This window comes from Micromys minutus (genome assembly GCF_963924665.1).
Source record: "Micromys minutus genome assembly, chromosome: 1".
Classification (NCBI taxonomy): Eukaryota; Metazoa; Chordata; class Mammalia; order Rodentia; family Muridae; genus Micromys; species Micromys minutus.
Window position 1 is genome coordinate 221108121 of NC_137969.1, and position 13252 is coordinate 221121372.

Genomic DNA, 13252 nt, shown 5'->3' on the forward strand with positions numbered 1-13252 from the left:
TTGGTTTCACTGGCTTTCTTAAAATACATATAGCTAATTAATTGCTCCATTGCTATAGTTCAAGGTCTTCCTTACTCATTTGAGCTGCAGATAGCGTCAGTGCCTTTTTGTCATAGAGTAGGGTCATTTTCTTGCTGTCTTTTGACTGCATACTCTGCCCTGAGCTCCTTTAGACATCTGTGGTTTATCCCCTAGTTCACAGTGATGTATGCTTTCTTCCAGGCCAGGAAGAATGCATCATGATTTCAAATTTCTCTCTAATCTATGTGATAGCATTAATTTTTATTTATAAGCCAAGCATTGTGGTATACATCTTTAATCACACACACACACACACACACACACACACACATACACACACATATGAATGGGTGGGTGGGTGGATGGATGGATGGACAGACAGATGGATGAATGGACAGATAGAAGAATTTATGTGTTTGTGTGAATGTCTACAAGTATGTGTGTGCACTTCATGTGTCAATTCCCATAGAGGCAAGAAGAGGGTATCAGACATGCTGGAAATGAAGGTGCGGTTGTGAGCTGCCATGTGAATGCTAGAATTTGAACTCTGGTCCTCTGAAGGAGCAGCCAGCGCTCTTATATATAAATGTAACAATGGTTAAAGAAAAAGGCTATGAATTTGAATGAGAACAAGAAAGCATATGGGAGGGGTTGATGGGGGAAAAGGGAAATATATAATTATAATCTCAAAAACAATAAAAATATATAAGAAGTTATTTTTATCTTTAAAAAGATCAGGAGGTTTGACATGAATAAAAGAACTGAAGGAGATGCAACCCCATTGGAAGACCAACAATGTCAAGTAACCTGGACCACTGGGAGCTCCCAGAGACTAAGCCAACCTCCAAAGAGCATACATTGAACCATGGCTTCGTGCATACTAGGCGCTCTACCAACTGAGCTGTCCCCAGCCTGGGAAGTATCATGAAACAAAAAGAATGGAACTTTCCGTTAATAACTTTCATGTCTTTATTATGCTGCTGATTATATGACACATTTTCAAAAACTTAGATGCATGCATGATTTAAATAGGGAAATTTTACTGTATATAAGTTATACTTCAAACTAAAGTTCTATACTCTTTTCCTCCTTGAAACAAGGCTGTGTGCTAAAACTCACGCTGGCCTGGAATTCTCTCTGCAGATGAGCTATATCTGCAGCCCAGCTTCCATATTTTAAATCAGTGAGGAAAAAAGAAAGGTTTTAGTCACTAAAATATATGCAAAATGTATTTTAGAGATAACATATTAATTCTTATGCTATTCAATATACCAAAATGTTTCTTTTCCAATTAAATAACACCATGTAAAACTCAACCATTACAGATTAAGTGCAAGTTGATATAGTTTTCCAATGTCAAAAGACCTACATTTAAAAATTATATATGCAAGGTTGATAGGATTTAACCATGTAATGATTAGATATTTTTGCATGTAAACTTAAAAGATAGAAGCTGGAAGAGCTTAAAGCTACAGTGAGTTCAAGGTCAAGTTAGACAGCTTTGCAAGGCCCTATCTTACGAAAAATAAAAATAAAAAGATAGTCTCAATGCTATCAATACTTTGGTAAAAAGCAAAGTAAAACCCTCAGGGGAGTAGGGGTGTGGCTCACTTGTTAGAGTCTGCCTAGCATACAAAGCCCTGGGTTCCATCCACACACATCCATCCACTCCTGTAACCACGGCACTTGAGAAGTGGTCGCTGGAGGATCAGAAGTTCAAGGTCGTGAGTTCAAAATCAAGCTGGGCTCCAGGAGCCCCTGCCTCAAAACAAAACAAACAACAAAACTCATTCACAGTTCACTTTAGAAGAAATAATTTCTATACCTTTCTAAAAAGTAATTGAAGGAACCTACCAAGAATTTTAAACACTAAAGCGAAGTATGATGGCTCACATACGTAATCTAGGCATTGTGGGATGGAAACAGGAGGTTCAGGGGTTCAAGGTCAGCCACAAATCTGAGGCAAGCTTGGGTTATATAGATGCTCACCGAAAAGGGAAAAGGAGTGGAGATGCTGGGTGGAACTTTAGACATTACCATGACATTTGGACCTTGTCCATTTGTTCTAAGACTACATTCAAAGGAAAACATTTTTCCCCCGATGTTGTATAAACAAATATAAATCATAGCATTATTTGAAACAATAAAAATAACCGATAATATCTTCAACAGTAAAGACAAAGCAATTAATCTATAAGACTGAATTAGTTAAGAACTGTGAATGTTAAGAACTTTAACTCAATGTTAAAGGCTTTTAGACCTTCAACAACAGGAAATATCTGCCAATTTCATGATATGAGAAAGAACACCAGGGCTGGAGAGATGGCTTAGTCAATAAAGAGTAAGGTCAGGCTTAAGGTGGCTTAGTCACACAGCATGAAAGACCCAAGTTTGATCCCCTGCCCCCATGTAAGAGCTAGGATCACCTCTGTAACACCAGCAGGGGGCGCAAGAGGGACCCTTGGAGCTGTCTGGGTGGCAACTGGTTCAGTAAGAGACTCTGACTCTAAAATAAGGTGAACATCAACTGAGAAAGACACTAAATAGTGACCTCTAGCTTTAAAGGGACATTTATACACAGTCACACATGTATGCAAATACACACGCTCACATGTGCATGCACACATCACAAACACATGCACATATCACACACACATATGCACACATCACAAACACACATATGTATACATCACAAACACACACATGAATACACACTCACACATATGCACACATCACAGACACACACATGCATACACACATGCACACATCACAAACTCACACACACCTATAATAATGAATACTTTTAAAAACGCATGGTAGTGTTATGACTACATGTATGTCTGTGCACCTCATGTGTGCAGTGCCCTTGTAAGCCAGAAGAGAGCATCAAATCCCCTGGGACTGAAGTTACAGATGGTTGTGAGCTGCCATTCGGTGCTAGGAATTGGACCAGGGTCCTCTGGAAGAGCAGCTAGTGCTCTTAATCACAGAGCCACCTCTCCAGCCCCAGTAAATAATTTTTGTTAGTTTAATACTAGCTTGGGCTATGCAGGGTTCTAGGCTACACCGTGAACCCATCTAAAAGAAACAAACTAAAACCTTTTAAATCTGAATTTCAGAATATTTAAATTGCTCTGATCATATAGAGGGAAAGTAGACCTGGCTTTATAATCTACTGCTCCAGTGATCATAAATAAAAATACTAAATGAATATATATATATTTATTTCACCACTACCACTCCACGGATGCTCCCATTGCACAGAAACAGAGACAGGAGGGAGGCAAAGTCGTAGGGCTAATAAATGAAGTAGCCAGTGTACACTTCAGGGACACAGAAAGATGTCTCATGCCTTCGGTCTCCAGATGTTGCCAGTGCTTTTCTCTTGAGATAAAATGTCCTACTAACCTAGAATTGCCAATGGACAAGTTAGATTGTCATTCCCAGTCTGGTGCCCCTGTGCTGTTGGTGGATTGAGAACTGGGACTGAGTAGAAAAGGAATGCTTGAGGCAGAGATGACCCGAGAGAAAGATTAGGGGAGAAGACAGAGCGACAGAACAGGGACAGTGACTTTGGGGTCAGGGAGGTGCCTCAGTAACTCAGTAAACCCATGCCTGCAACCCCAGTGTCAGGAGGCAGAGCCAGCAGCATTCTGAGAGCTTGCCTAGCCAGCCAGTCCAGCCTAACCGACAAGCTCCAGCTTCAGTGAGAGATACTGTCCAGGAAATAAAGACAGGGAGTGCTGGAGAGATGGCTCAGGGGTTAAAGACCCTTGCTGCTCTTACAGAGAACTCATGTTCAATTCCCAGCACCCATCTGGCAGCTCAGAACCATCTGGAACTCCAGTTTCAGGTGATCTGATGCTCTGTTTTAGCCTCCCTGGGCATCAGGCACATGTGGTACACAGACACACATGCAGACTAAACCCTCAAACACATAAAGTAAAACAATATTTTAAAAATAAAAATTGAGGAAGAAAATACCAGATGTCTATCTGTGGCCTTCATCCATATGCACACACATGGGTACATGTGCTCCCCACACACATGCCTCTCCACACACATGCACACACATACACACACATCTACCTGTACTTCTCCATGTACATGCACCCTTTCACACACATTAAAAAGTAAACATCTTTAAGAAATAAGTGACTTCAGCACATCGGAGCTGGTAAGGTAGAGAGGTGACGAGGGAGGGAGGAGAGGCAAGGACAGTCAGGCTAATTAGCCTTGAAGCCAGGTGTGTGCAGTTGAAGTTTATTAAAACTATAGTTAAAAAAATCACACACACAACACAGGCTCTGTGGGAAAGGTATCTGTTGCCAAGCATGATGATCTGAGTTCGAGCCCCAAGACCCACAGAGTGGAAAGAAAGAACTGACTCCAGTACACTGTCCTTTGATCTCCACACGTATGCTATGGCATATTCATGCTGCACACACACAAATTAACAGCAAACACACGATGAACAAGTGCACACCAAGTAAGTAACCACCATCAGTGACTTCGGGGAAGGTCGAGACAGTCTGATATCAGACTAAGAACTAGGAGACTGCAACCCACGAGCCCAAGGACAACATACTTCTCAAAATCTGTTACAGTTAACTCCTGACTCCGGACCATTTCCACAAAGTACATTTATTCTCTTCCCCTCAGGAGCCAGCCCACCATCATGACATAAGCATACCCTATATTAAACCTAGAGCAGAACGAACAGACAGACAGACACTCCTTGGCTCTCCCGATGAGCACAGATTTTTTTTTCTTCCTAGCAGTATCTTTACAACGTTGTAAATAGATATCTTCTGTCCTTTACTAAACATCCCCCTTCCCCAGTTAGGTAATGTAGGGGCAAACTGACCCCTCTAATCTTGAGGTCCTGGGCTAGAAGCATGCAATCCAAGCACCCATACTCCCTCACTCAACCCACTCCCAAATGCACATTCATCTAAGCTGCTCACATTCATGACGTAGACCAGCCAGGCCAACAGTGACATTTATACCAGATCATCTCTGCAAAACTGCTTGCAAGCCAAAGTGTGAATGCTAAAGAAATGGGTTTTTCATAGTTTTGTACCTTGAATGCTTCTTTTAAAAAAGGCCTTACATCCTTCACACGACCAGACACCGTAATGATACCCAGATGCATAATCGCTGCAGACGGCGCAGAAGTGAGCATCCCTCTTTGCATTTGGACTAGTAACAGGGCTGGCACAACTGCTCCCACTAAGCTTCCTCTTCAGTGTCTCTCTGGGGGAAGCAGAGAACACAGCCATTGTCAAAGGACACAAAAGCGGGGGTGGGGGAGAATAGCATGAACTTTACCAAATTTAATCTCTTTGCCTTCCAGGGCTAAGGATAAATATGTTCCAGGAAACCTGATATCAGATCACAGGGAGCTCTGGTGTGGGGGTGACTGACATTTGAGTGCCTACCTGGTGAGGACAGCCCTCAGAAGGCTATGAAGCAGGCTGGGATCAGTAGCTCTAAGGAGGAAGAGCCCAGCCCAGGAGCAGCAGGGGCAGCCACGTACTCCCACCCAGGGGCTGGTTTTTGCCAGGACATGCTTCTTTGGGGGAGGAAGATAGTAGAGCTATTGCTAGTTTAGAAATGATGAAAACAATCTTCACCCTTTAAAGAGAGGTGAGTTAAAAGCACTCGTTTTAAGACATGACCCACAGTTTTTATGTTTGTTTCTTTATCTTACCAATAAATAAAAAGATTAAGAAAAAAAATAAATGATTGTGTATTTCCTTAAAGGTTGGTTTGGTTTGGGGCTCAGCGGTGCTGGGTTTTGGGGTGCTGTGGGCTAGACCCAGAGCCCCAAGGATGTTAAACATGCCTCTAGCTCTGAGATGAACCATCTGGCTCCTGGCTCCCCTAAGTTTTATAATGATATTTGAAATATTATAAACAAAACAAAACCATTTCAAACCCAACACCTTCACCCAGACCAAACTGATAAAAGTTTTGTGTTTGCTGCATAAAAAGACTATCCATTACGGTGAACTCTTTTCATAATATCCATCCATAAGCACAACTTTTTAAGAACTAGAATATCAGGGTAGACAGAGCAACATGTCTCCGGTATCCTAAGAGTGTAGGTGACCAGGTAAAGACCTTTACTAACACACCTTTCTTCAGACTAACCTGTAAAGAGAAGGTCATCCCACCGCCCATGATTTACGGGACTTTACCTGGTTACAGGTAAGGCGTGCTCTAGTGATCTTGCTTCACACCAAGGACTCTTTTGAGGTTCCGCATAGATAAGTGACGATTGGCAGTGGGTGGCTATCGGAGAAAAGTGTCCAGAAGTCGGCCATAGCACATTTGGACTGGCGGCCTGTCGAACAGGCCCACCTTCAAGGCTGCTGGTGCTGCCAGGAACGCTGTAGTTCATCACAGCGGGACTATAGAATGTCATAGCTGAGTATTCATGGCGGCTGTCTACGTAGGAGGAAGGGATATAGATGGAGCCATGCTCCAGGGGCAGGATGGACTGGCTACAGTTGTAGGAAGCCGGGGAGTTAAGGCTTGACGGTGAGTTTTTGATCTCCATGTCTTGAGCGGGTCGCAGCTGAGAAAATTCCTTGTGTGAAGAGGTGCAGGTGGACATTATGTCCTCAGAGACTCGTGGGCAGGTGCCACGGCTGCAGACGGAAGCAAACAATGTCTGGTTAGTTCAAGCTGCCAGAGTAACTAAGAAGTATTTGTTTTAGCGAGGGGCAATGGTGCTTACATTACAACCCTAGTACTCAGGGAGGCTGAGGCTGAGGGCTTTCTAGTTCCAGGCCTGCTTGCAGTGAGATGTAGTCTTGAAAAAAAAAATAGAAACAAGGGGGTGTGGGGAGGGAGGCCGGCTGGGAACGAAGCCTTTGTAGACCCAATATCCAGGAGGCAGAGGCAGAAGGATCAGAGGTCCAAGGTCATCCTCTCGTCAGGAGTTCAAGAACAGCATGGGCTATATGAGCTCTTCGAGGTATGACTCAAAAAAGAAGAAGAACAAAAAAAGAAGGAAGAACAGAGCAAACGCGCTCCGTGGGGAAAGTGCTGCTTAAGTCTGACGACATGAGTTGAGTTTCAACACCCACAGTGGGAAGAGAAGAATCCTGCAAGTTGTCCTACAGAGGCTTGTGCCCCTGCACCACAACACCGCCCACACTCTGTCTCCCCGTCTCTGTCTCTGTCTTTCACACAGTTTCTCTTTTAATTCACGTATCCATGCCATCTTAACGATGCTCACGCACGTATCAGGAGAGGACGACAAGTGTCCTGGCAGATGTGTGAGAACGTGGCCTGCAGAGGGGTGGACACGCGGGTGTTTTATTGGTGGTGATTTATTGATTATCCCATTCTCTTTTACTGACTCTGAGACAGGTTCGTATGCATCCTGGGCTGTCCTCTATGTATGTAGCCAAAGGTGACCTTGAATGTCTGATCCTCCTGCCTCTACCTCCCTCCCAAGTGCTGGGATTCTGTGAATTCACCACCGTGATGAGTTTGAACAATACCAGGATCAAACTCAGGATCCTACACTGGCTAGGGGAGTAGCAACAAAACCACACACCCCCTTTCACTTCCTTCTCTACTCCATTGCTGCTGACGTCAACTACAAGAGTCTAAGATGTTGTCGTTTGATTTTATATGTACGGATGCTTTGCCTGTTGTGTGTCTGTGTGCTATATGTATGCCTGACACTACAGAAGTGTCAGGATCCTCTTGAACTGCAGTTGCAGATGGCTGTGAACCACCATGTGGATGCTTGGAATCGGAATCAAATGCAGGCCATCTGGGGTAGAAGCCAGTGCTCTTAACTGCTGAGCCGTCTCTCCAGGCCTCAACCACGAGAACTTTAAACCGAAATAATTTAATCACAAAGTTACCTTTAAATTTAAAAATACAGAAATGCATAAAGGCATTTTCCCCTAGAACTACGTAAAGTCAACTGTAAGCCGTTACTGAAAAATAAGCCTAAAAGGGTACATCAGTGAGTGAAACTATTATAGTTTTAACCTACTCAAATATGCTGTAAATTTACAATAACAAAAACAAGAAATTTATCATAGAAATCATCCGACCACAGTAATATTTTCTGTCTATTGCCTCTAAACTTTAAAAGCAACCTTCAGTATAGGATTTATACATTAAATACATACATACATACATACATACATACATACATACATACATACATACATACATACGGCCAGTAAAACCAAACTGAGCTGAATACTAATTTCAGTAGAGGGCGCTAGAGAGACGCCAAGAAACAAAGAGGCTTTCTCCAACTTCTGGTCCTGGTAGAGACAGGCAGTATGAAGGTGGAAATCCAGGGTGGAGCTTGTCCCAGCCGAAGGCCCAGAATGAAATCTCTTAGTAACATTGCCCTCTGAGTGGGAATGCTTTTTTCAGAGGCACCTCTCTAGACTGTGGCCCAAAGATTAAACACTGCAGAGTCATCCATTGTACAAGACTCTTCTCCCTGGCATTGTGTATGCTCCAAAAGCCTTCGGCCCTTGAGAGAATCTGGTTCCCACTTTGTGTGCATGCCCTGGTTTCTGGCAGCCAGCCTCTGAACTGCATTTTAAAGGAGGCCTATTGCTTTATCGGCAACCCTAGATCCTCCAAACAAGCTGACGTCACTGCTAGTCAGTGGCCAAACCTCACCTTGCCTAGCAAGTTCTAAACTTCTTCAGAGCTGTCCTTCCTTAGGTATTTCCCCTCATCCCTACAGGGCTAAAAGAATCTCTGCATAGTTTATACTTATCTCATCTGATAGTATTTCTTTGCATTAAATTTCCCCAGCTGAAGGTATCATACAACTGTCTCCTGGTTTGACCCAGACTGCTATACCAACAGAAGAGACAATCCAAAGACTCAAAGGTAAGGGAAACTTAGTGGATGATAAGGAGGGAATAGCATCCAGTGCTCTTAACCGCTGAGCAGTGTCTTGAGCCCCAGTACCGTCTTAAGCCAGCCCTCACGGCGCTGTGTCCCCGGCTCTGAGATCACTTTCCACCTGCACCATCTGAGCCCATCTGGCGATGCCAAATCCCAAACCAAAACACATTTAAAGAACTGTAAGAATAGAATTTAAACAGCATGCCTTCTATCAACCAAGAGCTAAGTGCATAAGCTCTCAGCATGCATAGCAAATGTATTTACAAACAAAATTAGGAGGTGATATTAAATTTTAAATTCCTTGAACATTATAAAAAGTATAAAAAGCCAAAATTAGAAGATGCAATTTAACAAATGTCCAAAAATGAGTATAGTCACTATGGTGTATATGCTACCTTTCTTTGTAAAGATTTATATATTTATTTGTGTGTGTGTGTGTGTGTGTGTGTGTGTGCAGGCACATGCATCTGTATACACACATGCAGGCCAGAGAGGGTGTTGGGTACCCTTCTCTCCCACTCCCTGCCCATTCCCTCTCCTAGATCTTATGTTTTTCTCTGCTAGGCTGTAAACCAAAAACTCCAGAATCTCCTGTCTCCATCCCTGCTGGAGTTGAGATTGCAAGCAAGGGCGATGTAGCTTGTTACACCGCTGCTGGGACTAGAGCTCTGGTCCTCGAGTTTACACGTGAGTCACTGGGTCACCTCTCCAGACCTACCTTTGTTTGTCTTGTTGAGGCAGTGTTTCGTGTAACCCAGGCAGGTATTGAACTTGCTCCCTTACGAATGAGGACATTGAGCTCTTCCACCTCCCCAGGTCTGCAATTACAGATGTGCACAACCATATCCAGTACATGTGGGGCTGTGGATCAAGCCCAGGACTGTTTTCACGGCAGGCAAGCACAGTACTAACAGAACCACATCCCGGCCATTTACAGCCTTTCTCATGAGCCACGTATGGTGGACACACCTGCTCTCCCAGCATTGGAATGGCAGAGGCATGAGTGATGGCTGAGACCAGCTTGTTCTGCCAGACCATCTAGTGCTATGTACTCTGTCTTGGAGAAAAAGAAAGTCACCCAACAAAAAAACCAGAGAGATGCCACCAAATCTTTCTAAGTGTAAACCTCCATAAGGAACAAACACAGTACTCTGGATCACCAACTGAAAACTAATTAAATTTAGGAAATTGTAAGCCAAGAAAGAGAACAGTACATTTCAAACAAATTTGAGCAAAGGACTTCGAGATAATGCAAAGTGAACAAAAACATAATTAAATGGCTTGATGAGATTTCGGCATTGTGATCAAAGAAGGTCTCACTGAATCCACAGGCTCTTAGCTTTTGGTCTCTAAAATAAGTGTAGTTAACACTCCAGCATCCAGAAATTCTGTCTGTAACCTCCTGTAGCAACCATCTGAAACCTCTGCTGTGTTTTCTTTGTATCCGGCCTCTTATTTAAGATTTATTTATTCTTATTTCTGTGTATGAGTGCTTTGCCTGTGAATGTCTGTGCACTGGGTGTGTATCTGGTACCCAAAGCAACCAGAAGATCTCCTGGAGTTGGAGTCACAAATGGTGATGAGCACGTCCTCATCTCCTGCAGCCGAAACCTTCAGGTCAGCGGTTCAACTGGCTCTGTCAGGTATGAGCCATGCAAAGACAAGTGCTGAGATCACTCCAGTCACCAACGAGCTGCCACAGTGACACTGCCTAGAAAACAGTTCTCATCTGCGAGCGAATCGCTAATCAACTGCTCTAGGCTTCCTACCAAGTCCTAGTGCTTTCAGTATTGCTGAGCACCACTGCTAATGGATGGTCATTAGAACTCACTCTCTGGCTGAATATCTTCTGATACATGCAGATTCACGGCTATCTGTCAGTGACATCCTGAATGACTGGTAACATAGTCACCCATGTCTTTTCTTCCTAAGTCACAACCTCTGGAAAGCTTTTGTACAGGGTCATGCATGGTGATACTGGTCAGGAAAAATGCATTTTGGATCTAAAGCTAAAAAATAAATAACTTTTTTAAGACCCCCCTAAATATTGACAGTGGCTTTATGGGAAAGAAAAAAAGGTTGTCCCTGGAAATAACATGACATCCCAAAATGAGTAGACTGACCTACGTACGTATCTAGCAGAAGGACAGACATCGATTACCATCCAGCCGATACCCATGTGTATTCTGGCCCAGTGCACAGAGCACAACATCGAGACCCGGGACTCCACAATGACTGAAATCCAGGTCTTAGACAAGTGGCCTAAACTCCTCAAACTTAGCTGTCAGTAGAAATGAGAAAATAATATGGAATGCACATTTTCCCGGCGCTCTGGGGAAGAGTGTGAAAACAGTCCATTGACTTGCCACTGGCCACACCAGTGGTCAGGATTCCCAGACACTTTAAAATAAAGGCTTTTGCGTCTGAGTTTTACTTTTTTAAAGCTTGTGTTTGACAGAAATCCATCACCTCAATGGCTGGGCTGTCAGGACCCTGTCTGCTCTGTGTGTGCAGAGATGCCAGCTCACGGGAGGGCCGTATCTTGGACCTCCAGGTGAGAGCATCTTTGACAGGTTAACTCACTTCTCCTTCCAGCTGCCCATCCCCATCACAAAGCATCCCATCCAAACATCCCCCACTTGTGATCCCCATAAAAGTAAAAACTCACACCCACAGACATCAGAGAGAATTCCATGGACAAGAAAAATACGTATAAACACATTTCTCTCTTTTTTTTTTTTTTCTAAGGCAAGGTCTTGTGCAGTCCAGGCTTAGCATAGAAATTGTTATGCAGCCAAGGTTGTCCTTAAACTCCTGATCTTCCTGCTTCCATATTTTGGGTTCTAGGATTATAGGCAAGGACCACTGTGTTTGATTCATGTGATGCTGTGGATAGAGATCAGGACTTTGTGCATGCTAGGCAGATAATACCAGCTAACCTATGCCCCCAGCCCTCAGAGGTACCTCTGAAGCCGCATGAACTCTGTGTGCCTCTGTTTAGCAGTTACTGCTTTTACATGATCTTTTCCGAAGAAAAACATTAAGACCCTCAATCAATTTCATAATAGGAACAGAGAAAACATACCCTAAAACAACCTTAAAACTGACCATGTGTAATTGACTTACATGTAACTCTTTAAAACTGAATTGAGAAAAAGCTAATTTTTCTCTATCGTAAATCTTAGAGTGGTATTTCTTTTAAAAGTTTAAATGCAACTGTCTGTAAACAATACTGCAATAAGTATAATTTTTAAAATTTCTATAACAATGTACTAAACACTGAATTGTGAAGTCTAATAACCAAATGTTCAGTTTTCAAGGGCTTCAAATATATAACCAAAACAACTTTCCTGGAAATGCTTAGTTTATTCCTCAGAATTTTATATAATCTCTTTCTAATCACTTCATAAAGTTTCTCAAAACATCAACTAAAATTTTAAAATGAAATATATTTTAAGTCATTGCCTGCTTGATACACATTTAATAAGAATCACAGAGTTTTGGTCTTTAAAGGGGATCATAAGGCCTATTAAATGCTAATTTTTATATTTGATGTATTGAATTTAATACCAAATTTCACACTTTTATATTAAAAATAAATTCTGAGAAATGTCAAATCTGACTAGATCCATTTGGGTTCCTCTGACCCATCTTATCCTATACATACTTTTTGTTGACTTCAAACATTTATATATCTTGGGCAAGGCTTAAAGCGTTGCCTTTAAAACTTGCATTTGATATAAGAATTTTAGATCCATCTAGACGACTATTGTATGTAAAATGGAACCCTAAAGTTCCTGCTTTAACACTGACTGATAAACCCTCATCTTTTACTTCAAATAGCATGTCTGGAGAACAGTGGGTCTCGGCCTTCCCAGTGGGGCAGTCCCTTTAGTATAGTCCCTTTAGTATAGTCCCTTTAGTATAGTCTGTTATGGTGACCTCCAAGCACAAAACTATTTTTGTTGCTACTTCATAACTGTAATTTTGTTACTGTTACGCATCATAATGTAATGTTCCTGGAAACCAAAGGTTCCCAGAGGGGTCGCGACCCATAGGTTGAGAACCATCTTTGTAGCGCCTTTTCCTGGAAAATGAGACTACCTATCACAGCCCTTTTGTTATCACTATATATCCGCTCTTTAATCTTTCCTTTCACTCTTTAAATAGCACTTACACAGAGAGAGGAAATATCCACTGTGCACCGGATCATTACAGTAACAATGAAATTTCAACGAATGCTCACAAAAACACTTGAAATAGAACAGGACTTAAAAATTTTTCCTCCGAGGTTACTATGTACCGAGCACAAAACTGCCTTCTA

General features: G+C 42.5%; 1 protein-coding gene across 3 annotated transcripts in view; it reads right to left on the reverse strand.

Annotated features, from left to right (window-relative positions):
- The window catches only part of ESR2 (estrogen receptor 2), a gene marked incomplete at both ends in the record, with an annotated part of 42973 nt that extends 36330 nt beyond the window's left edge, over positions 1-6643 (reverse strand). For 2 of the 3 annotated variants that reach the window (XM_080937158.1, XM_080937157.1), the window contains 2 exons: positions 5105-5277; positions 6225-6643. In XM_080937158.1, coding sequence (XP_080793284.1) covers positions 5105-5277; positions 6225-6643 — 592 coding nt within the window. The remainder of the gene's footprint in view (positions 1-5104; positions 5278-6224) is intronic. The other variant, XM_080937159.1, reaches the window with a different exon arrangement.
- Between the last annotated feature and the right edge of the window lie 6609 nt (positions 6644-13252).